At 45.1% G+C, this 27,273-nt stretch overlaps 1 protein-coding gene across 3 annotated transcripts in view; it reads right to left on the bottom strand.

Annotated features, from left to right (window-relative positions):
• The window catches only part of METTL4 (methyltransferase 4, N6-adenosine), a 242,289-nt gene that overhangs the window by 173,588 nt on the left and 41,428 nt on the right, over positions 1-27,273 (bottom strand). For all 3 annotated transcript variants that reach the window (XM_069731151.1, XM_069731153.1, XM_069731154.1), the window contains exon 4: positions 5,023-5,089. In XM_069731151.1, the coding sequence (XP_069587252.1) occupies positions 5,023-5,089 (67 nt within the window). The remainder of the gene's footprint in view (positions 1-5,022; positions 5,090-27,273) is intronic.

Raw genomic sequence — 27,273 nt, 5'->3', positions numbered from 1 at the left:
AGACACCGGAGCACATACGTCACATAAGAGACACCGGAGCACATACGTCACATAAGAGACACCGGAGCACATACGTCACGGGAGACACCGGAGCACATACGTCACGGGAGACACCGGAGCACATACGTCACGGGAGACACCGGAGCACATACGTCACGGGAGACACCGGAGCACATACGTCACGGGAGACACCGGAGCACATACGTCACGGGAGACACCGGAGCACATACGTCACGGGAGACACCGGAGCACATACGTCACGGGAGACACCGGAGCACATACGTCACGGGAGACACCGGAGCACATACGTCACGGGAGACACCGGAGCACATACGTCACGGGAGACACCGGAGCACATACGTCACGGGAGACACCGGAGCACATACGTCACGGGAGACACCGGAGCACATACGTCACGGGAGACACCGGAGCACATACGTCACGGGAGACACCGGAGCACATACGTCACGGGAGACACCGGAGCACATACGTCACGGGAGACACCGGAGCACATACGTCACGGGAGACACCGGAGCACATACGTCACGGGAGACACCGGAGCACATACGTCACGGGAGACACCGGAGCACATACGTCACGGGAGACACCGGAGCACATACGTCACGGGAGACACCGGAGCACATACGTCACGGGAGACACCGGAGCACATACGTCACGGGAGACACCGGAGCACATACGTCACGGGAGACACCGGAGCACATACGTCACGGGAGACACCGGAGCACATACGTCACGGGAGACACCGGAGCACATACGTCACGGGAGACACCGGAGCACATACGTCACGGGAGACACCGGAGCACATACGTCACGGGAGACACCGGAGCACATACGTCACGGGAGACACCGGAGCACATACGTCACGGGAGACACCGGAGCACATACATCACGGGAGACATAGGAGCTGGTGCATACATCACAAGAGATGCTGGGGTGGGGCTGCAGTCTTCATCAGTGGGGCAGGCATTTTCTCTGTGCTAACTCCACCTACAGAGTATGTCCAGATGCTAACACTGGCCAGATTCAGCATGTAATTCTTCATTGCAAGCGCTGCAGCATTCAGTACTGAATGCTGTTTGCTTGCAGTGCAAGCAGAAATTAAAGAGCTGGTTGCCCAAGCACTGCGATCCCCAGGAATTTGCCTGAAGACCGGAGAAAGGGTTATTGTAGACCAGAGGTTCCCTATCCCTGATCTACGAAATCTGGTGCCAGGTCAGGAGATTCTCCTTCCTGTTTCAATAGGTTATCAATCCTTTAGGGTATGTGACCATGGTCAGTAATTGGCAGTGCTTTGGATGCAGCGCAGTGCAAGCTGCCAGCTTTTAACACAGGTAATTCTGAATTTGTTCATTGAACCATGCGGATTTGATGCGTCCAATACATTGTATGGGTAACATTTATCTTGCGGACACTCGCGTCACAAGATAAATTGACATGCTGCGGTCTGGAAAGACGTGCCGCATGTCCATCTCCGCAGGTGAGCCGTGGGCGCCTGTGCACGATATCTTGAAATCCCATCCACTATGCTGTAACATCTGGCTAGGCGGGTTGGACGCTGCGGATGTACGCAGCGTTTAATGACCGTGGGGACATACCCTCAGTATGTGAAGGATGCAGGTTAACAGCTCATTTCAACAACTAAACCAGTCCGCTTTTCTTACACTGCCAACTCACATCTTAACACAAAATGAAAATGGACCGACCACAGCTATACAGAGAGAGAAGAAAAGAAAAAAAAACACTTGGTTCTTAAATGGGTTCTCTGAGAATGCAATGAAAATGGCCATTGGCTGAAGTCATATTTCATGCCGCAACTCCATCCTAGCCAGGTGTCAAAACAGGTTGCAGCTTGAAGAAACACCACTAGATACAAGTGTGTCAATCAGAGGAATAGCATTTTTTTTCCCAAATCCAAATGCCACTTCCCTTTTGAGCCCCAGTGTGCCTAAACCACATTTAGCGTCCACATGTTTGGCATTTCGGTGGCGATGAGAGACCGCCTAATTTACAGGTGCGTGTCTCCAGAAGCACGAGCTGGGCAAAATGTACTGGGCACTACAAGGGCAGTTTGCAATTTTCACTTTACAACTTTCACTTTGCAACATCCACTGCTGCTTGTTTCTGGAAATCAACAATTGAGTCAAAATCATCACTACATCTGTAGATAAATACCCATAGCGGTATAATTTCCAAAATTGGGTCACTTGAGAGGGGATTCTGCTCTTCTTGAAATGGTTTGAGTATTTTGACAGGTGCAGTTTTTAGAATAATGTCACTTTTGGGTATTTTCTGTCATATAGGTTCCTCAGAGTGACTTCAAATGTGATGAGGTCACTTAAAAAAAGGTTTTGTAAATATTGTTGGAAAAATGATAAGTCGCTGGTCAGTTTTTAACCCTTCTAGCTTCCTTAAAAAAAATAAACCGTTTCCAAAAGTGTTCAGATATAAAGTAGACATGTGGGAAATATTATTAACTATTTTTGCCAAATTTCTGATTAATTCACAAATATGTCAAGAAAAAAAAAATTCAGAGTCAGTAGGATCCATTGAAGCGTTCCATAGTTATTGCCACATTAAGTGACACTTATCAGAATTGCTAAATTTGGCCTGGTCGTGAAGGTGAAAACAGGCTCCTGGGCTAAAGGTGTTAAAAATTGAAGTTAAAGGGAACCTGTCACCTGAATTTGGCGGGACCAGTTTTGGGTCATTTGGGCGGAGTTTTCAGGTGTTTGATTCACCCTTTCCTTACCCGCTGGCTGCATGCTGGCCGCAATATTGGATTGAAGTTCATTCTCTGTCCTCCATAGTACACGCCTGCGCAAGGTAATCTTGCTTTGCGCAGCCGTGTACTACGGAGGACAGAGAATGAACTTCAATCCAATATTTCGGCCAGCATGCAGCCAGCGGGTAAGGAAAGGGTGAATCAAACACCTGAAAACTCCGCCCATATGACCCAAAACTGGTCCGGCCAAATTCAGGTGACAGGTTCCCTTTAAAAAAATTGCAGTGGGGGTCACCTGTATTTTTTAATAACCAGCTGAGGGAAAGCAGGCAGCTGGTGGCTGGTGTTATCCTGGGAAGTGGCCAATATCTATAAAGGTTCCCAGCTTATTAATATCAGCTCATAGCTGTCTGCATCGCCTTTACTGGTTATTAAAAGGGGGATTCAAAGAAGACAAAAAAAAAAAATAATATGTGGCGGTCACCCCTATATTTAAATAACCAGCAAAGGCTATGCAGACAGCTGCGGGCTGATATTAATAGGCTGGAAAGGGGCTGTGGCTATAAGCCCGCTCCCAAATTAACATCAGCCCTCAGCCACTCCAGAAATGGAGCTTCCATTACATGTGCCATTGCTGGCTCTTTGCATTGGCTCTTGCCACTTGCCCTGGTATGTTGGCAAGTGGGGTAATGGTTTGAGGGTTGATGTCAGCTGTTTTATGTCCACTGAGATCAAGCCAAGGGATTAATAATCGAGAGGCGTCTATAAGACACATCCCCCATTACTAACCCCATAGTCAAAAGTAGAAAAAAGAAACAGAAAAATCCTTTAATTGAACAAAACATTCCTGAAAAATCCCCTATTGTACCCATTAAGATAAAACTTAAAAGAAAAAAAAAAAATCTAAGTAATCCCCATCTGCCCGCTGTTAATCTATAATGATGAGGTCTCACAATGATTACAGACACTGCTCCATCCAGACACAGTGCTGAGCGGTGACATTAGTAATGTGACCGCTCAGCACGAGTAGCCAAAACACAGTAGAGTCTGAATCCGGCAGCTGCGACGAACGATGACATTGCCAAGGTTATCACAGTTCATCTAATTTCTGGGGCAGCTGAGAGGTGGTTATTAGTCTGGGAGGGGGCCAATATCTATGGCCCCTTCCCAGTTTATTAATATAGCCTTTTCTGGTTATTAAATATATAATTTTTTTATTTTTTGGGTCCCCTTTTAATAACCTGTAAAGGCCACGCAGACAGCTATGAGCTGATATTAATAAGCTGGGAACCTTTACGGATATTGTCCCCTTCCCAGAGTAATAACACAAGATCACAGCTGTCAGTTTTCCCTTGACTAGAAGACAGGGACTACAAGTTGTTGTTTTTTTTTTGTTTGTTTGTGTAAAAAAAAAACAAAAAAAAAAACAGACACGCTGGGTCACTTGTTGGGCTGGTTAATCACAATCACGCCATTACTTGACATGACAGATGGAAGTGCCCACAGCCTTAAAAATTGTTGATTGGCTGTGCTGTAGCCTTTTAACAATCTTTATTAGGATGACGAACCCGAACATATAGTGAGTAGTCCACGTTTGGGGTCGGGTACCGTACACTAGAAGTTCAGTTTCCAGTTTGGGTTCGCTCATCCCTACTCACTACCTCTCCCCTATAAGCCAGAGTTGAACATGTATAACTAGCACAATTACTAGCTTTGACACGCTTTGTTAAAGCATTTTGATTATTTTATGCTTTACACTTTCTATGAATTCTTGCTTTTACTTATTTTCCTGAACCATTTTGCTAACCGCTAATTATTTACTTTATATAGTGCCATTAATTCCACAGCACTTTAAAGAGATCAGCATTGCTGTCCACATTGGGACTCACAATCTAAATTCCGAATCAGTTCATGAAAAACAAAAAAGAAGGTAGCACTCACCGTTCCTGTTAAAAGACTTATTTCATCTGCTAAATAAACATGGCACTGGGGAGAAGTGTGGAGAGCAGGATGAACGGACCGTCCGCCTTGGAAGAAACTCACGCAAACACGGGGGTGAACATACAAACTCCTTGTAGATGTTCTCCTTGATGGGATTAAACCCCAGTGCAGGAAAGTAACAGTGCTAACCACTGAGCTACTTCAGTGCCATCTTAAACATATACACTTATATGGACATTTTTATCTTGAGAAATATAACATTCAATAAGCATTTTCGTTCAAAGAAAATCATGAAGAACAAAAAACAACAATGAAAAAGTTAACAAGCCAACAATTACCTCTTACTCCTCTTGACTGATTTATTTTCCCATGGCGGATCAATGACAATGATACTGTATTTTTTATCTGGAATGAAAAAATAAATTAAAGTACAGAAACAAATCAATTGGTACAGGATTTGACATTGAATTCATCTCATTGATCGGTATTAAGGAGGTTTAGTGGTGCCTGCACATGTGAACATAGCTGAGCCATTTGTGCTTAGGGGAGACCTTTCAAATCAAGATGAGCAGGGGGGCGAGAGGCTAAAGGCAAGTGGTCACTTATCGGGAAATTATTGTATTGGTGCATGGCTTAAACAAATCCTGCGCAAAAAAGAACGTGTCTGGGAAAAGCCAAGGAAGCGGTTAAGTGGATAAATCATATGAGTATTGCCATCACTGGGGCAATGAGAAAATGCTAATGTGTACCGTTTACGTAGCCAAGACATAGGCAGCTGGGGGGCTTCCGTGGTTAAATAAAATATGGCAAAAATTTGCAGATTTTCCACAAAAATAAAAAGGTTTACAGCCATTTGTAAATATTTTCATAGTATATATTTCATGGTTTGCTGCAATTTGGCTAACTTTTGCAAATTACAAATAGTTTAACATTCTTTTTAGTTAGATTTATTCACATTGAAGGAAGTGCATTATGGATGCTTATTTTCTTTCGAAAGGCACCAGCAACTGACTGCTATGCTGAACCTGCTTACTTACTTCACCTGTTTTTGGGATTAATGTGGATTCCAATGGTGGGCTGCCACCCCTACTAATCTTCAAATAAACAGTAATGCTATCCTTTAACATGAAACAAATATATTGGGATCATTTAAATCAGAATAAGCCCACAGCATAATTACTTGTCGACGTGGAAGAAAATACAAGGTATGAGACACCATTTTGTGTCTACGGTATTTAAAGGATTACGGTAACTTAGGTTTATCGAGACAAAGCTTTCAAGAACCAACCATCCATCACTGCAGACATTTATTGGATGTTCCTTAACATTTAAAACAAATTGCTAAATTGTGAGAGCAGTCCGCAGAGAATTGAAGAAGAAAAATGTATTAGCGTGGAGATATGGACAAATCTGAAACACATACCCAATAATTTAACACTCTGATGACCACTCACGGTCTATTCTCACTGTAACAAAAATGCAGCTAATCTGTTCCTGGAGGGGTTCAGTGTCCAGTGGCAGATCTTCAGGAGAGGGAGGACAGGTTTTTAAGTTTCCTGCTTTCTTTATGAAAAAAAAAGAAAAACACACTACACCTTATGATCAACTCAGCACACTGGCATCGCTCTGATGATGGCACTGATGCTCTTGTGACATTGTTATGCTTCTGATGGGTAGCAGAGCTCACACTAGCCTTTGGGAACAGTCAGCGGTCGCCGATAAGCTGTAGTGCACACACTTCCGTCAGACGAAACTCAGGCATCCATCAATGACTACTGATTAGCTGTAGCACTCACATGGCAAAAAAAGGTAATGAGAGCACCAGGAGGCAAACATCGATGGAAAGGCACCAGTGCAGTAGGTGAGCATAATTTATATCGAGGACTACAGATAACGGATCGGCCAAGTAGTGGAACATCCCTTTAACATAAACAGGGTGTGAGAATGCATTATACTTAATAGGACATAGATGTCGTTTGTGGGAAAAGCTTTTAAGAAAAAACTATTCACTGTGCAAAAAGGGTAAATGTTTAATTGCTGGGGCTCTATCTGTAGAGATGGCCATGGATTCCTAGAATAGGGCATTCTTATTTGTTGTAACAAATAAATGGTGTGGGAAGGTCACCCTTCCATGTGGCCACTCCATACATTCTCTAGGGGCTTGCTGGAGATAGATATTTGTATACTAGGTTATCTCCCATTGAAGCCCCAGAAATCAAAAACATTTTATCCAATCCTGTGCTTAGAAGATTAATGTCACTGGTGAGAAAACCACGTTAATATGTTAGAAACTATTAATAAATAAGTCTGGACCAGTTTGTCCAAGCAGAAAAGTAGCTGAATGTAATGCTCGTCACCAGGAGCTTCTCAACACCAACAGCAGATTCTTCACTATGACAGATGCATCAGAAGATGGGACAGTGCCTGATCGCACAGGGCAAACATTAACAAGTCTCCTGATACTGGTAACACTGCGCAACAAGTTTCAGGGAAGTTCCTGTCCCCTGAGAAAATTTTATTGTATCTTATAGATTTTGATATGCTGCACACAAATATGTGCTCCAAAAGTCTGTATCACATAAGGTGTTTAAGAAACCACAGTTTATAGTCTACATTATGATGTCCGAGACACTACATACATGTGCATCAATGTCAGTAGCAAAAGCAATTGCTCAAAAGTGTTTTGCAGACGACTTTCGTTTATAATCTGGGTCAGATGCTTCTCGAATAAGATTCCAGCAATAGTCAGCCAGCATTGACGGACTCCACTTTCCCTGGTACCTTTTCTCCATCAGCGCAAGGTCTTGGTGAAATATTTCAGTGTTCATCGCTAACGGCACCAAGATTGGCTGGAAAAAGTCCAAGTGAGAATGTAGAAAATGCATTTTTAGTTACATATTGCATTTTCATCAAATGATATGCTGTGAGCTTGTTGTCCACGAATTGTTCAAAGTGCGGTGCCCTGCTGTTGCCAAGGAAGTTGAAGGTCACATCTTTAAAGGCTCTCCATGCCACTTGTTCAGAACCTCGCAAAAGACCATTAAAGCTACTGTCATTCATTATATCTCTGATCTGTGGCCCAATGAAAATACCTTCTTTAATCTTTGCATCACTTATTCTTGGAAATTTCTGTCGCAAGTAAGAAAAGGCTTCCGATTCTTTGTTCATTAATTTGACAAAATTCTTCATAAGACTAAGTTTAACCCCTTTCTGACCTTGGATGCGATAGTACGTCCGAGGTCAGATACCGCGCTTTGATGCAGGACTCCGGCGGTGAGCCCGCATCAAAGCCGGGACATGTCAGCTGTTTTGAGCAGCTGACATGTGCCCGCAATAGTGGCGGGTGAAATCGTGATTCACCAGCCGCTATTAGATTAGTTAAATGCCACTGTCAAACGCTGACAGCGACATTTAACCGGCGCTTCCGGCCATCGGGCTGGAAATGAGCGCATCGCCGACCCCCGTCACATGAACGGGGGTCAGCGATGCTTCTGCATAGTAACCATAGAGGTCCTTGAGACCTCTATGGTTACTGATGCTGGCCTACTGTGAGCACCCCCATGTGGTCAGCGCTCATAGCACACCTGCATTTCTGCTGTAAAGCAGAGCCGATCGAGTTGTGCCAGTTTAAATCACCCCCCTTTTGCTCCATTCAAAATCAATTAAAAAAAAATCAAGCCTACACATATTTGGTATCGCCGCGTTCAGAATCACCCGATCCATCAATAAAGCATTAACCTGATCGCTAAACGGCGCAGTGAAAAAAAATTCTAAACGCCAGAATTACGTTTTTTTGGACGCCGCGACATTGCATTAAAATGCAATAACGGACGATCAAAAGAACGTATCTGCACCAAAATGCGGTGTTGGATGTTTTGATCTCCCCGAGGTCATTCATCCTTATGTTTATAGTCCTTTTACTAGGCACTGCTCCTAATAGCCAGTTTCCTACTCCACACTGATGAGGGGCAAATACCCCGAAACAGCCGTCTGTGGATGGATACCATGTTTTGGCATAGGTGGTTTTCCTTTTTGGATGCTGCCCTTCCCATGGTTGTTCCTTCCCGGTGAAAGACCTGGCTATTTATTGCTTGCGTTGAGAAACACGTGATGACTGATGATGTCTCTGCAGCTTTTCTACATGCATTTGCATATTTCCCATAAGGGATGGGAGCAGTGTTCTGGATCACTGCATTGAGAAACACGTGATGGTGTCTCCGCGGTGTTGGATGTTTTAATCTCCCCGACGTCATTCATCCTTATGTTTATGAACTCGTAATGACCTGGAGAATCATAATGGCAGATCAGTTTTAGCATTTAGTGAACCTAGTAAAAAAGCCAAGCAAAAAACAAGTGTGGGATTGCACTTTTTTTTGCAATTTCACCACACTTGGAATTTTTTCCCCGTTTTCTAGTACACGACATGCTAAAACCAATGATGTTGTTCAAAAGTACAACGTGTTTCGCAAAAAATAAACCCTCACATGGCCATATTGACGGAAAAATAAAAAAAGTTATGGCTCTGGGAAGAAGGGGAGCAAAAAACGAACACGGAAAAATGGAAAATCCCAAGGTCATGAAGGGGTTAATATGCAAAGGAGGGAGAAATATATTTGCTGGATCAACGACAGGATGATTAACATTCTTCTGTCCAGCAACCAGGTTTTCACGGAGTGGCCAGTTCTTTCTGAAATAGTGCATTTCTCGTGCACGACTGTCCCAATCACAAATAAAACAACAATACTTGGTATATCAAGCTGCAGTGCAAGAAGAAGTGCAACAACGTTTAGATCACCACATATGTTCCAGTTATAATTTCTAATTAATGTGGGGCAACAGTAAATCCATATTCTCATACGTTTCTTTCATGTGGACGGCATGTCCAATGGGTATAGAAGGATAGATATTTCCGTTGTGTAGTAAAACAGCCTTCAGAAAACTGACGAGTCAATGAACAGTCACCATTCCTTCGGGTCATGTTCGCATCCAAGAGCACCAAGCAACCCCAAGACCTCATTGCAAAAGGTTAAACTGTCGACATGGTTGAAAAATTGGTAATAAAAGATTCCGTTCTTGTAGCCTTGATCCCAATAATTCTGCCTGCCTCTTTCACAATTTCAAATCTTTAATCCAGTCACTCGAATCAGCTTGACTGAACAGATGTGGATTAGATGTTGAAGGCTCAAAGCCCGAGTCTACAGCAGTTTCATTTTCCACGGACATTGTTAGTTCATCTTTGTCGTCCTCCATTGTCCATACCTTGGGCGGCTTTGGAACATGAAGACTTTCATCGTGTGGCACTGGTCTTATGGCTGAAGGAAGACTAAGATATTCTACTGATTTCTTGTTCTTTGCTGAATATCCTGTTACATTTGTAAGGCAGAAGTAGCAATCTGTTACATGATCTCTCTGCTCTCTCCATATTTTTGGGACAGCGAACAGCATTGAAGGTCTTGATCCAGTCAGCTATGCTCTAAGGCTTCTAGAACAAGATGCACAGCATATATGAGGTGCCCACTGTTTGTCCTGATCTCCAATTGAACATTCAAATTATAGTTCATACGCTTTCTTAACAAGTGGAGTCATTTCCTTCTTTTGTGCTTTCATTGTATATTCTCTGCATATGTAGAAGAAATGATCACTGCTGTTGAGACACCGATGCGACTTTACGAAATAAATCTTCAGTTTTTTTACAATGAAAAGTATTCAGGCGACTCGCATATACGATATGATCGCATCGGGAGGGCAGTAATGTCACGATGGGAGCAGGCTTTGCAGCATTGAGAATGTCTCCCCCATGTGCTCACAGCTCCTGGGCAAGGGGGGGGGGGGCGGAGACTGCACCTGCGTGGAATTCGCATAATAAGTGCTTGCATATGTGTAGATCAGCGATTTATGTTATTTCAGTGGAAAATTCAGAATATACTGTTTCAGAAAAAGTTCATATATGAGTTTTTAGAATTATAACAGAATACTATAATTTTTCAAAAACCTTACGTGATAGGAAAAATCTGAAGTCATTTCTGAAATCAGAATGAAAAAAATCTATCAGGAACACTCAAAATTGTCCGAGGGACAAAACCTTGGTAACACAGTGTAGTCAGAACATTCAATGGCAATATTGTTCATTAAGAGAAGTAATAGCCCAGGGGGAAGCTTAAAATTCAGCTTTGCCCATTCTCATGGAGCCCAATCTATACAAAACTGTACTTGTAGATAACTAAAGTCAGTCTCATATGAAGCCCAGCCAGGTACTAGGCTTCAAAGGAGTTAAGGGGACCTTCAGCAGGTTGCAGATGCCATGGCAACCCATCAGCACCACGTGGTGGCATTCATGTCCAGGCTAAGGCCAGGTTCACATTGCGTTACCAGCAGTCCGTTCAACACATACGGTAACAGGCTGCTGTAACGCAAGTGCCGGTATGGCAGTGCGCTAGTGCAGAAAGATCATCTGCTAGCTCTATCTCCGCTAGCAGTGATGGACCCGGAAACGCTGCAGCCTGCGTCTCAGGGTCTGTCACTCAATGACGGCACATTGCGAGCGCATGCCCATTGTGGGCGTGCACTAGCAATGCGTCCGACATTGGACTCCATGGTGGCGTTAACGGACTGCATTACACCGCGTTATGCCGTGGTGTAACGTAGTCCGTCTAACGGATGCCAGTAAGGTAATGTGAACCCAGCCTTAGGGCTCAAGTTTTCAGTCACTTTATGCGACTGAAGACTTGTAACTCCTTACATGGCGTATAGCATGCACGGTCAGGATTTTCCTCTGGCGATGTCAGGAGTGGGTAAGTGACCACAAATATGTGATTTGCATTCATGCAGTCTCATGCCAACTAGATGTGTGTAGCCTCGCAATATACAAGTGAATTGAGCAAGGCCAGACATGTCTAGTTGGAATGTGGCTGGCATTATGAAAATAACATAATTGCGGTCACATGACCGCCCGCTACTGGCACCAGAAAATCCTGACAGTGTGCACCATCACCTAGAGCGGGTGTTCCCCAACTCCGGTACTCAAGAGCCACCAACAGGTCATGTTTTCAGGATTTCCTTAGTTTTGCACAGGTGATGGAATTATTGCCTGTGCAGGTGACGCAATCATCACCCGTGCAATACTGAGGAAATACTGAAAACATGACTGGTTGGTGGCTCTTGAGGACCAGAGTTGGGGAACAGGGACCTAGAGTGACTGCAGGCTTAAGTTTGAAGTCTGGACAGGGATTGTCCCACAAGCAAAGTGCATTTAATCAATAAATCTTGGAATGAAAATAAGCTTCACAATTGGATGTGTAAAAAAAAAAAAAAAAAAATTTCCTGTGCCGAGATAATCTTAGGCTGGGTTCACATTGCTTTACTGCAGTCCGCTCAATGCATGCGTTAAACGGACTGCATTAACGCAAGTGCCAAAAAGATCGCGATATGCGATCGCGCTAGTGCAGATGCTCTATCTGCGCTAGCGGTGACGGTTCTGGAAACGCTACAGCCCGCGTCTGAGTGTCCGTCACAGAATGACGGCACATCGTTAGCGCATGCCCATTATGGCATGCGTTGGTGATGCACCCGACAATATGGTTTAATGGCAGCGTTAACGGACTGTCATAACGCAATGTGAACCCAGACTTACAAATGTGCCCCTGATATGTCCTGTGTAATCGCTGTGTCTCACTGTACAGGAACATGGTCTGATCATACAACAGCTCTTGGGCAGGGGAGGAAGCAAAACAGTATGCAGACAGGATAGCATGGGATGACAGCTAATTATTAGTGATGAGCGAGTGTATTCGTGGTTCGGGTTTTCCCAAGCACGCTCAGGTGACCTCCGAGTATTTATGACTGCTCGGAGATTTAGTTTTCATGGCAGCAGCTGAATGATTTACAGCTACTAGCCAGGCTGAGTACATGTTGGGATTCCCTAGCAACCAGGCAACACCCACATGTACTCAGGCTGGCTACTAGCTGTAAACCATTCAGGTGCCGCCATGAAAACTAAATCTCCGAGCAGTCATAAATACTCGGAGGTCACCTGAGCGTGCTTGGGAAAACCTGAGCAACGAGTACACTCATCATCACTAATAATTATGTAAGGTTAAGTTGGCAGAGAAAAGTTTTACCTAAAAGTAGCAGCTGCGAACCAAGGCTATTTTGTCTGTATACTCTTTTGCTTCCTCCCCTGCCCAGGAGCTGTGGTATGATCAGACCATGTTCCTGCACGGTCAGACACGGCCATTACACAGGACATATCAGGGACACATTTATAAGACTATATTATTGTTTGAGTTTTTTTTAGTGCGTTTACCATTTTACCACATTTGGAATTTTCATTATATTCTATAGTAAAACATTCAAAACTACAACTCATAATGAAAACAAAAAACATTGTACTATGTTGATAGGAAGAAAAAAAAAGGAAGAAAAAACGTATTTCTTCGAAGAAAAGAGGAAAAACTGTGTGCGCTAAAACCAACTAGCCTGGCAATGAAAAGGATAAATTAAAGTTCTTCCTTCAAGCCATTTATTTTGGGAAATTGTATATGACACTGTATCTAATTGTTAATAAAGCAAAGGCATCGTAGGGTTACCCTGTGTATAATTAAGTCATCTACTGATCTTCAAGGCAGCCTATGTCTCCATATTCTCAGTCTGGATTTCATGTCTGCTGTTTCAATTTTTGCAAATAGAGAAAAGTAACAATTTCAGGGTTGCAATTACACTGATGAAATATAGAGCAAAATATGAAATAGCTTTAGTTGCAAAGATTTGATTGCTGCTAAAATAAGAAATAGAATAATGGAAAATGGATAAATGGAAGTGACATTTTGTTGCACAAATTTTTCAACACATCCTCTGACATTTAACATTTAACGAGAATAAGAAAACATTGGGCAAGAAATATGGCCGATGCAAAAGAAACTGAATATTAATGTATTTATTTTTAAGAAAATATGGTTGACTGCGAAGAATAATAATCCAAGTAAGAAACACTCAGCGGGGTCCAATACACAAACAGCAGAGGAAACATTCCACATTACCATCTTTCATCGTCACCCACTATCAGAACGAACGAAGGAACGAACAACTGACTGATGTGTTCCTACCATCGGCTACACGGGTACTGTCAGATTCATGACAGATCTTTTACAAAAAGATTGCAGCTAGAGATTACAGACAACTATGCCTATGCTTATGGAAAGAGATGTCTCACATGTATAAAAATGAAAACTTCAGGTTTGGTATCCATGCTCATCAGAAAAGCAAATGAAAAATTATGTTGCAGAAAGTTTCCTCCAATATCAGTCCCAAAACGCTGAGCAATATTACAAATTATATTTTATATACAGGGTATACTAGAGGCCACATGCACCCCACGATGCCTTTCTGTATCTACTGTGGATATAAAAAGTCTACACCACCCTCCTTATTAAAATGCCACATTTTTGTCATGTAAAGAAAAGAGAAAAAAAAAAAAACATACAAAGAAAATTAATTTCTGAACTTTTTCCTTCTTTAACCCCTTCATGACCAGAGGTATTTCTGTTTTTTATGAACATACTCTAGGGGACTGCACAAGTTTCTAACTATAGTGTCAACACCATGCAGTCTGATCGGCCTGGCGGCATTTATAACAGATGTCCTGTCTAATAGTGTCACCAAATGCAGCAGGGTTTGAACACACAATCAGCTTTCTCGTCTCAGGCACAAAAAAGGTTAACATTACAGTGTTGCCCCCTCAGGGATCAGAAACAGCAATTTACATAAATCGTACTTATATCATCGATCATAATTAACATGTAACAATGCATGTGAGCAAATCTAATATAATTCTAATATAATAGCAGGGGGGCAGCAGACTCTGCACAGGCTCCTCAGGGAGCATATGTAAAATCAGACCACGGAAGGTAGCAAGGATTTCCCATAACTAAGAGCCCCTTTCCACTTGTGAGAAAAAAAACGGTCCGATTTACGGACCGAAAAAAACGGATGTAACGTATGCGATTTTTTTATTTCAACATCCATATGACATCGGTATTGCTGACAGATTTTAACGCACCGCTGTCCATTGAAAAGCCGGTAATTAAGCACAGTGTACAGTAAAATCACACTGACAGGTTAGATTAGAGTAGATATAAGAGCTTAAAAGCTGGTAATTCAATTGCCAGCTTTTGCCATCTCCTTCACAAACCCGACATATGAGACATGGTTTACATACAGTAAACCATGTTATATCCCCATTTTTTTGCATATTCCACACTACTAATGTTAGTAGTGTGTATATGCAAAATTTGGGCGCTCTATTAAATTTAAGGGTTAAGTCGCGGAAAAAATTGGCGTGGGCTCCCGTGCAATTTTCTCCGCCAGAGTGGTAAAGCCAGTGACTGAGGGAAGATATTAATAGCCTGGAGAGGGTCCATGGTTATACGACCCCCCTGGCTAAAAACATCTGCCCCCAGCCACCCCAGAAAAGGCACATTTGGAAGATGCGCCTATTCTGGCACTTGGCCACTCTCTTCCCATTCCCGTGTAGCAGTGGGATATGGGATAATGAAGGGTTAATGTCACCTTGCTATTGTAAGGTGACATTAAGCCAGATTAATAATGGAGAGGCGTCAATTATGACACCTATCCATTATTAATCCAATTGTATGAAATGGTTAATAAAACACGCACATTATTACAAAGTCTTTTAATGAAATAAACACACAGATTGTTGTAATATTTTTTTAGACTCTTAATCCACCTGAAGACCCTCGTTCTGTAAAAAAAGGAAAAATAAAATCAACAATATCCCATACCTTCCGATGATCAGTATCGTCCCACGCTGTAAATCCATCTGAAGGGGTTAACTAATTTTACACCCAGGAGCTCTGCTAATGCAGCTGTGCTCATGGCTGTAAAACCCTGGAGAATGAATGGAATGTAGGTCAATGACCTGTAGTTACCTTCAGTCGCGGTGATGCGCCCTCTGCTGGATGTCCTCATATGAACTAGAGCCTGGGAACTTTTCAGAGTATTTTCCCACGCTTGAGTTCATATCTCCCTGACATATATATATGTATATATACCTATTCTATGTATATATATCTACTCTAATCTAACCTGTCAGTGTGATTTTACTGTACACTGCGCTGAATTGCCGGCTTTTCAAAGGACACCGGTGCGTAAAAATCGGACAGCACTCGCATGGTGCGAGTGCTGTGCGTTTTTTTTTCTCGCACCCATTGACTTGCATTGGCGAGTCTCGTCCGAGAATCGCAGCAATACGCACCATGCTGCAATTTTTTTCTCAGTCCGATTTCGGCTGAGAAAAAAAAAAAAAAAAAATCGCAAATGGAGTGTCACCTATTGAATAACATTGGTCCGAGTGCAATCCGATTTTTTATCGGATTGCACTCGTCCGTTTTCCTCGCAAGTGGAAAGGGGCCCTAAGGGTGAGGAGCTTGACAATGGCATTGTCGATTTTCCGGTGGGGATATATCTCATAATTTAACCTCAAAAACCCTTACCCAAAATAACCTCCCCCATTGAGACCCCAAATGAAAACAATGACACTGTACTTTGGATAATTTTGGCCACAGCCGCCTTTATTTTAACAAACATACATTAAATTCAAGTTAACATAATACTAGCGGGGTCCTTTGAGCTCTCAAAATCTGGTGATTACCAAAAACAAACTGTGAACATAATTAAACCATAATTAGTCTCAGCCGTTACCCCACTGGCTCGGGAGCACCATAATCTAAAGAGTTCCATTGTCCACTTAAACTTCCCAGGAATCCAACAATCCACTGCCGTAAATCCCCCCAAAATTCAACAGATAAAAAAATATTTTTATTTCTAATTCAGGAATCCATCTCCCCATGGATCCCCAGACCAAATTAGAACTTGAAGGACCCCCCTCCCCCAAAACGAGATCCTTTGAATATCTCAAATGCAAGACCCCGCTACATCGAAATTATAAGGCCCTTTCAATTCCTTCCTGCAGCCAAGTGCCCAAAGTTCACTCCCTACCGCATTTAAATGAACTCCGTCCGCTAACCAAAAATCATCTTCTCCTTTCTCTAAATTAAAATGCCGAACAGCAATCCCCCCATTCCTACAAATGAAATTTGTCACCGCTGTATTCACTTTTATCCTGGCCTTATTAATAGTTTCCCCCAACCATGCATTCCTCCAGCATTTTCATAACAAGTCATGCTTAATATCTTTAGCCAATTCCCTAAAATGGCGAAAACTCAAACCCTCCACATGAGGAACAAGAATATCAGGGGCCCTAAACATGAGAGCACTGTTATGCACTTCTTGCAGTAATCTGTTTCAATCCATCCCCCTGAAACCAAGCCACCTAATAACCACTATGTTCCTGGAAAAAACCGAGCTGTCTACCCTCCTTTCTCAAATCCGCCTGCAAAGCTCTCCAATGGAAGCATGAATGGCCCAGGATCCAAATCAACAGAGGAATGGAACCTGAAACAAAAACACAAACGGTTTAAAAACAAAATCCTACCAACCATGAGATCTCTACCACCACCCCACCTTAACTATGTAACTCCACCACTAAACCCTGAGGCCTAATGTAACCATGATAGCATCTAGAATCTCACCACCAAATGAGCTGCACAGCTTCGGCACCAAACCCACACACCACTGCTTCTGTCGCAGCCTCAATCCGAAAAGAATGAGATGCAAAATGGGATGAATCGAAGCCCAACAATTGTAAACCCTTCCTAAACACTGATAAACTGATATCTGGACAGGAAAGAACAGTCAGCATGACACAATAATGGTCCATCTAGACAAGGCATTGGAATGCATTAAAAACCTGCAAACAACGCAATGGATACAATAGATTCCAGAACCACTCATAAACCTACCCACTTACCTTTAAATTCCAGATGTTTTTGATCTCCTAATCTAGAATTCTATCCCCATTGTTGTAGCAACAACATCCCCAGGTAGAAGCCCTATTACCTTACATTTGCTAGAAGACACTATCTCCCCAACTCTTAACGCCCCAAAAAAGTGAGTGAAAAATCTAAAAGCGAAACCAACTGACCTCAAACTCCGAACTACAGAGAGCACCAAATACCCCCCACACTGCATGTGTCGCGGCCAGGGGCGGATCATAAGAGGGTCAATCTGGGCGGTAGCCCAGGGCCCAGTGGTGTGTGGGGGCCCTGGGCTACCACACAGATTGCTCGCCGGCATCATCAGGGCATTACTCGCATCATATGAAAGCACAGTGAGTCAGTGACACAGTGGCACCCCCGGACGTGACCCACCAGCCGCCCGCCCGCCCCTGTCAGACTGGTGTTGCCGGCACCCCGGTCAGACTGGTGTTGCCGGCGCCCCTGTCAGACTGGTGTTGCCGGCGCCGCGCCGACGCGTTAACCTCCTCCTCCTGATTTATGTGCCGTGCCCCTGCCGTGCCGGCACTCTCACTGCCATGCCGTGCCGGGAGCCCCCCGGACCCGGTGGGCAGAGAGAGGCGCTGCCTGCGGCGGTTTCCTATTGCCGTGCGGGCGCGCCCGCACGGCAATAGTTAACAACAGCCGTCGGCCGCAGGCGCAGCGCACACGTCGCCGGCGTCTGACGTCATTGTCAGTCGCTGGCGAGTGCGCGCTGCTGGAGGGAGCTCACCGCCTGGATCGCTGGTAAGGTGAGGACTGGAGATTTTTTTTTTTTTTAATAACCTAACGGTGGAGGTGGAGCGGAGGAGTCGACACTGGGGATGGGGGGGCCAGGGGTAGAATGCTGGGAGCAGGAGGACACAGTCTGGGACTAGGGCAGTCTGATTTCTGGACACACTGGGTCTGGGGGGGCAGCAATGATGCTGGAGGAGGACACAGTCGGGACTGGGGGCCTCAAATGATTGCATTTGCTATTGCTGGACACACTGGGGGGGCAATGCAGGAGACACTGGGGGGGGCAATGCAGGAGGACACAGTCTGCGGCAGATGATTGCTGGAGACACTGACTGGGGCAATGCTGGAGCCTGGAGGACACAGTCTGGCTGGGGCAGATGATTGCTGGACATACTGGGGAATATTGCTGGACAGGACACACTGGGGGCAATGCTGGACATACTGGGGCAGATTGCTGGATACACTGTGTGGAGGTAATATGCTGGACACTGGGGGTAATATGCTGGCCACACTGGGGATAATATGCTGGCCACACAGGGGCAGATTGTTGAACACACTGTCATGGGACAGGATGGAGACAGATGGGGCAGGATGGGTAAATCATATGGTGTAGAATGGATACTCATGAGTGCAGGATGCGCGAACATATTGCAGGAGCCAGGAATGAGATAAACGGGGCCAGGATGGGGAATATTATTTCCGTAGGGGCTAATTAAGGGATATTATTACTGCAGTGATGTATTTATTTTATTTTTTGAGTATCCTTTTTTTAAATGGGGGGGCGGTCCTGTTACTGTGCAGAGTGACACCATATCGCCTTTTTTTCTTCATGTGGTGTAATGTAGAAGTTGTGAAAAATTAAGTAATGTGTTCTGCAAGCGGAGCTCGAGATAACTGTTATTTCCTGCAGAAACCAGTCCTGTCTGGAAGAAATGATGGCGGTCTGTGCTGGATGAAAGATGAAGGACTTCACCTAGAGACGTCACTGGTGAGTCAGTGTTACCTATACACTGACACTATACACTGTATACTATATAGAGGTCCTGTGTATAATACCACCAGTGATCTCTGTATTACCTCTACACAGACACTGCATACTAAGTACAGATCTCCTGTGAATACTGGCACTTATGGTGATAGTATTGTGTTGTTGTTTTTTACTGATCAGTATTGTAGTATTCAGTCACTATGTGGTGGTTATATGTGGTCTGGAAATGGTGTTGTGGTATTTGTCCCTTGTATGTGATATTTGGTCACCAAGTGGTGGTAATATGTGGTCTGGACATGGCGCGGTGGTATTTGTTCCTTGCATGTGATATTATTCGATCACTGTGGTTGTAATTTGTGGTCTGGTCATGGCGCGGTGGTATTTGTTCCTTGCATGTGATATTACTTGATCACTGTGGTTTTAATTTGTGGACCCCCGTCACATGACCCCCGTCACATGACCCCCGTCACATGACCGGGGGGGGCCACAGTGTCTGAACAGCCCGGGGCCCTGGCTACCCTTAATCCACCCCTGGTCGCGGCTGTGTGACAGTTACAGCATAAGCATGGAAAGCCCAACAAACAGGCTCTCCATGTATGTGTCATGCTTGTCACACAGCCACAACACATGCAGCTGCGGCACCGATCAGCTGATAGGCCGGCACGATCCAGGATCCTGGGTTCCCTCTGCAGCTTATTCGGTTAGCACTATAGCTTGCCAAATAAGAGGGAACCCGAATATATTCGCTCAACTCTAATTATTAAGTTTCATTAAATGAGTGTCTCATTATTTCAAATAAAGGACTTTATTCTGGGGTCTGTTTTTATACAATATCACTATGGGGTTACTAATGGATAGGTGTCTTAAAGACGCATCTCCATTACTAATCTGTGGGCTTGATGTCACCTGACAACATAAAGGTGTCATCAACCCTACAAATATGAACCCCACTTGCCACCGCTACCAGGCAAGCGGCAAAAGCGAGGCTAAGTGTCAGATTTGGCGCATCTTATAGATGAGTCTTTTCTGGGGTGGCTGAGAGATGAGGTTTAGTCTAGGAGGGGCCAATATCTACAGCGTCTTCCTAGGCTATTAATATCAGCCCGCAGCTGTCTGCCTAGCCTCAGCTGGTTAGATTTTATAGGAGTCCTCCTGTAAAGTAAAGGCTAAGTAAACCGCTGTAAGCCGATATTAATAGCCTGGGAACCTTTATGGCTATTTGGCTCCTTCCCAGAATATTAACATGAGCCTTCATCTTTCTTTCTGCTGGTTATTACATTTTGTTTTCATTTTTTTTTCTCTTTAATATTAACAGGCTGTAACCAAACAGCAACTATGTACGTTCGTTCTGCTAATAATGTGTGTGTGCGCGTGTGCGTGCGTGTGTTTACTTATCGGGTGTTGGGCTGACACCTTTTCATTACTTAAGGTACCTTCACACATAACGATTTTGTTAACGATATCGTTGCAACGTCACGCTTTTTGTGACGTAGCAACGATCCTGCTAACGATCTCGTTATGTGTGACAGCGACCAACGATCAGGCCCCTGCTGGGAGATCGTTGGTCGTTGGGGAATGATCAGGACCTTTTTTGGTCGCTGATCACCCGCTATCATCACTAGATCGGCGTGTGTGACGCCAATCCAGCGATGTGTTCACTTGTAACCAGGGTAAATATCAGGTTACTAAGCGCAGGGCCGCGCTTAGTAACCCAATATTTATCCTGGTTACCATTGTAAAAGTAAAAAAAAAAAAAAAACAAAAACAGTCAGTGCAGGGAAGCTGACGGCGGGGGACGTGACAGACATCAGAATGCGAGTATGTACTGTTTGTGTCTTTTTTTTTTTACTTTTACAATGGTAACCAGGGTAAATATCGGGTTACTAGGCGCGGCCCTGCCCTTAGTAACTCAATGTTTACCCTGGTTACCCGGGGACTTCGGCATCGTTGAAGACAGTTTCAACGATGCCGAAGTCGTTCCCCTGATCGTTGGTCGCTGGAGAGAGCTGTGTGACAGCTCCCCAGCGACCACACAAGGACTTACCAACGATCACGGCCAGGTCGTATCGCTGGTCGTGATCGTTGGCAAGTCGTTTAGTGTAACGGTACCTTAAGCTTAGGGCTAGGTGTCAATGACTGCTGCTGAAACCAAGCCCTAATCCCATTACCCTGATGTCACTGCATCAGCATGAAGAAAAAGTGGTGTCGAACCAAGAAATTACATCACAAAACTTTTTTTTTATATCTTTATTTAGCTCAAAAAAGACTTCATCGCTGTGCAAAAACGCATATAAAAAACGTATACAAAAACGCACGTTTTTGCTGCAGCGTTTCTCCTGCCAAGAGATGCAGAAACCTTGCAGAAAGTATTTACTCAAGGTGCGCACACAGCCTAAATTACAGTTCACATTATATGGATGCCTGTCAAGAGCAAAGGATATTGTCAACACACTGACTCACTTTCTGCTGCTATACTCTATATCATTTGCATTTGTTTGGTTTAACCCCATCACCCCTGGGCAACTTTCTGTTCTTTCCTTCCCTTCTTCCAAGGGTCATACCTTTTCATTTTTCAAGCCATATGAGGGCTTGTTTTTTTTGCAAGATAAGTTGTTCTTTTAAATGGCACCATTTATTCTCTTTCACATACTGTACTAGAAAATGGGAAAAAATATTCCAAGTCTGGTGAAAATATATATATAGAAATTCCACAATGGTTTTTTTTTATTTTTTTATTTACCATGTTCAGTATATGGCAAAACTGACCTTACATTACAATTCTCTTGGGGTAGATACGATGTGTTCGCCTGTTATTGCAATGTTGCAGCCAAAAAAAAAAAAAAACTTAATTCTGACATTTTTATTTTTTTTCTCATTACCAATCAAATCAATTCAATATTTTGGTAAATCGGACACATCCGACCACGGAAATACCAAATGTGTATGTTTTTAATAGTTTTTATTTTAATGGAGTAAGAAGAGGTGATTTGAAATTAAATATAGCAAAAAAAAAAAAAAAATAGTTTGTTTAGGACAGGGGTCCCCAACTCCAGTCCTCAAGGCCCACCAACATGTCATGTTTTCAGGATTTCCTTAGTCTTGCCCAGGTAATAATTGCATCACCTGTGCAATGCAAAGGAAATCCTGAAAACATGACCTGTTGGTGGGCCTTGAGGACTGGAGTTGGGGACCCCTGGTTTAGGAGATTGAAACTGCGATTGCCTGTGCTATACATAGCATTGCTTCAGCTATTAACCCCTTAGTGACCGGGAAAAAATTTCTTAAATGTGACCAATCTCACTATAAAGTAATAACTCTGCAACACTTCGACAAAACCCAGTGATTTTGATATTGTTTTTTTGGGGCACGTTATATTATATGTTAACTAGCTATTGAACCCGTTCTACGCCCGGGTGGCGAGCATTTATATTGGTACTGTATATGGTCTCCATCCTTGTATGTGCTGCTCCATCCTGCGCCCCCATCCTGTCATGCGCTGCTCCCATCCTGCGTCCCCATCCTGTCATGCGCTGCTCCCATCCTGCGTCCCCATCCTGTCATGCGCTGCTCCCATCCTGCGTCCCCATCCTGTCATGCGCTGCTCCCATCCTGCCACACTCAGCTCTGCTACATCTGCCACACTCAGCTCTGCTACATCTGCCACATCCTGCCTGCTACATCTGCCACACTCTGCTCTGACCCGCTTGGCCCCGCTGCCTCTGACCCGCTGCCTCTGACCCACTCGGCCCCGCTGCCTCTGACCCGCTTGGCGCCGAGTGCTGGGGGGCCTGAGCAGGCGGGGACACCGGCGCGCTGTGGGGGTCAGGTGCCGGTATCGCCGCCAGCTCAGGCCCCCCAGCACTTACTATATTCACCTGTCCTCCGTTCCACCGCTGTGCGCCGCCATCTTCCCGGTCCTCTGGCTGTGACTGTTCAGTCAGAGGGCGGCGCCGGCACGCATTAAGCGCGTCATCGCGCCCTCTGAACTGAAGGTCACAGGCCGAAGACCGGGAAGATGGCGGCGCGCAGCGGTGGAACGGGACGGGTGAATATAGCCAATACTCACCCTCCTGGCATTCCCTGCTTCTCTGTTGGAGATCGCGGTGTGCGTTCTGTGTTTACGCATACCGCGATCTCCCGGGAGCGTCACTCTGTGAGGCCCAGACTGCGCCGGCGCTTGCGCAGTCTATAAAGGCTTCGGACAGAGTGACGCTCCCAGCGTTATATTATAGATGGTAAATTTAGGTAAATATGTTGTGTTTATTTATAAAAAATTTAAAAAAATGGGCAATTTTTAACATTTTTGTCAATTTTCAAACTTTGAATGATTATGACTAATGTTGAGCATTCCGATACTGCAAGTATCAGGTATCAGGCGATATTTGCGGTACCGGAATTCCGATACCGAGTTCCGATACTTTTGCAATATCGGATACCGGAATCGGAAGTTCCCATAATGCAAAGAGGCAGTTTTATTTAATTCAGCCAATGAGGAATCATTAGAAGTGTGGGCACATCCTGTTCTGCATGGTAGGCATGTAACTACTGGCATAGCTGTGATTGGCTGCTGAAATGATGTCACGATGAACTATAAAGTCGCCGCCGCCATTTTGGGTTCACTCTGCTGTGAATTCAGTTAGGGACAGGGGGCTGTGTTCTGACTGAGGGCCAGTTTAGAGATAGCGATTTGCTTCATTGTGCTTTACCCAGGCTAATTTAGCAACCGCTGTGTGAGAACCTTGTTTTTGCCTTGCAGCGCTGTTCACGGCTGTCTGCAAGGTCTCTGTGTGTGTGAGTGCAGCTCACTCTGTAGTCTGTTCTACCACCACAGCCGGTTGTAGTCAGCTCAGGGGGTGTCACTGCCTCATACTGTTCCATTGTCCTTTTTTCAATTAATGCTGCCTGCTGCACATTTTTTCAAATTTATCCTGTTAGTGGGTTTCCATATGTATCCTGCTAGATTGTGGAAAAACACTATATAGGATTACATAGAGGAGCTTTTTTTTTTTACCTTGCAGCGCCATTCACGGCTGTCTGCACGGTCTGTGTGAGTGCAGCTCACTCTGTGGTCTGTTCTGCGGAAAAAAGGAAATAGTTAATAAAGTTCACCAAACACTCCACTTTACAGTTGTGTAGGCCACATTAGCTCATATTAAAGTCTAGTCCACACTTTATAAAATTAGTGTTTCTTATACATGTTAGCAGCTGTTCAGGAATAAGCACACTAAGCCCTTAGTACTTTTCTGCCTATTTTTATCAGACTACCAAGATGAAGAAGGCAGGGAGTACGGCACGTTGGCGTGGAGGTGAAGCAGGGAGAGGACGTGGGGATTCTGTACCTGCTGCGGGCACCTGTGACTCATCATCCCCCAATTTTAGCAGGGAACAATCCTTCATGCGCAGCTTTGTAGGAGCTCGCCGTACCCCGCTGCTGCGGGAAGAACAAATTGAAGCCGTTGTCAGATGGATGGCAGCTAACGCATCGACTTCAATTAGTGCCACATCCTCGCAGGCACAGACCACTGGGAGAGCACCCATCTGTCTCTTCACCACCTGCCAAATTGCCCAGGCAGTCAGAGCCCAGGACAGGAGCCATCTCTACTTCTGTTCTCTGAATCTCTTGGCTTGGAAAGAGGGGGCCAGCCAAGCAGCATTCGAGAAATGGAAGAAGAGGCAGTATGCAGTGATGCCCAACAGCTTTGTCTCTCTGAATCTGAAGAGGCGGGTGGGCCAGTGCCTCCGGTCAGCACACCTCAGTATGCATCTGATGATGACTCAGATGCCACTTTCTGGTGCGTACTGTGCTGCTGAGACTACCCAGGAGAAGCAGTTGTTGGAAGAGGGTAGTGTAGATGATGAGGTCCTCGACCCATCATGGCGTGAGGTACAGGAAGGTGGTGGGAGCAGCTCTGAGGAAGAGATTCCCCGAACGGCCAAAGAGGGAGGGGGAAGACTGCGTTGCCTGTAGCCTCCACTTCGGCACCCATTAGGAGCATGCCTCTTCCAAAAGCCAAAACTGGTGCTCCCAAGACTTGCAGTGCCTGGTCCTTTTTTGACACAGTTGCAGATGACATTTGCTTTGTCAAATGCAAGCTGTGTAATCAGAAAGTCAAAAGAGGAAAAAGTGTCAGCAACCTCAATACCACAAATATGTGGAAACATGTGCAGACCAAGCACGTGGTGGAGTTACAAAAACACACTGAAGACCTAGGCGAAACAACAGCGGCACCTACCACCTCTTCAGCTTGTGTTGTAGCCTCTTCCTCCAGCTCACACACAGCTGGTTCGGCTTCCTCACAGGATCACCATGGAAGAACCTCTGGCACTGTTGTCCAGAGACCCAGTGTAATTCCACCCATAGCACCACGTTCCCTGTCATCCTCACGCTCCCAGCCCAGTCTACAGCCATCGGTAGCACAGGCATGGGAGAAAAGGCGGCCATTCTCAGCAAACCACGCCCGAGCACAGGCTCTGAATGCTGGCATTGCAAAACTACTGTCCCTTGAAATGCTGTCATTCAGGCTGATGGAGACTGACACCTTCCCTAACTTTATGGCATTGGCAGTCCCACAATACAACGTGCCCAGCCGCTTTTATTTCAGCAGGCAAGCCATCCCTGCCCTGCAAAAGCATGTGGAGGGGAACATTAAACATGTGCTACTAAAAGCCGTCAGTAGCAAGGTCCACCTCACCACCGATGCGTGGACCAGTCATGATGGACAGGGACGATACCTTTCCCTCACTGCCCATTGGGTCAATGTTGTGGAGCCGGGTACAAATCTTGCGAGTGGCACTGTACGTGTTCTGCCAACTCCAAGGATTGCAGGAATCCAGTCTGTACACATTCCTTTTTCCTCATACTCCAGTTCCTCTGAATCATCGCTGTAGGAGCCGTCACAGTCTACCTCCACCTTGACCCGTGAACGCTTACCTGTTACGACCGATATGAGCACAGCCGTGGCCAAACGTCAACAGGCTGTACTGAAGTTAATGTCTTTGGGGAATCGAAGCCACACAGCGCAGGAGCTCTGGACTGCCATCAAGCAGGAGAGCGATGTGTGGTTTGTGCCAGCAAATCTCCAGCCAGACATGGTAGTATGTGACAATGGCCGAAATCTGGTGGCAGCTCTGGGCCTAGGCAACCTCACTTACATACCATGTCTGGCACATGTGCTCAACTTGGTTGTGCAGAGTTTTTTGAGGGACTATCCGGATCTTAATGCACTGCTGCACAAGGTCCGCCTAGAGTGCGCTCACTTGCGGCGTTCCAGCATGGCAAGAACGCGCGCATTGCAGCTCTGCGGCGGCGATTCTGCCTTCTGGAACATCGCATCATATGTGGCCTACCCACCAGGTGGAATTCAGCGTTACATATGTTGGAGCGGTTGTGCGAGTAGAAGCCAGCAGTAATAGAGTACCAGCTGCATCAGGCACAAAGTCGTCGCACTGCGCACCGTTCAGACTTCACAACCACTGAGTGGGCCACTATGAAGGACATCTGCCAGGTTTTGCGTGCCTTCGATGATTCCACGCGGATGGCGAGTGCAGATGATGCACTAGTCAGCATGACTGTCCCCCTTATCTGCCTGCTTGAAAGAACACTGCAAGCGCTAAGGGATGAGATTGTGGAAGAGGTAGAGGATGAGGAGTCACAAATGCCATCAGCTTCTGGACTGTCTGCGCCACGTGGATCCTCACAAAGGCCTAGGCAGGGGACATTTTGTATGGAGGATGAGTCAATGGAGGAGGAAGACATCTGTCCAGAGGAGGGAGTTACACAACGCTCCAGTAGTCAGTATGTAGAGCGAGGGTGGGGTGATGCAGAGCAGGCAGAGATCACGCCTCAAGCAGGGAACAGCATTTCTTGACCAGTTGGCAGTCTGCAGCACATGGTTGATTTCATGTTGCAGTGCCTGAGAAATGACCGCCGCATCGCCCACATTCTCCCAACGGCT

Source organism: Ranitomeya imitator, chromosome 6 (assembly GCF_032444005.1).
Source record: "Ranitomeya imitator isolate aRanImi1 chromosome 6, aRanImi1.pri, whole genome shotgun sequence".
NCBI classification, from domain to species: Eukaryota; Metazoa; Chordata; class Amphibia; order Anura; family Dendrobatidae; genus Ranitomeya; species Ranitomeya imitator.
Note: the sequence above shows the minus strand (reverse complement) of the source record. Positions and strands in the feature narration are given on the sequence as shown.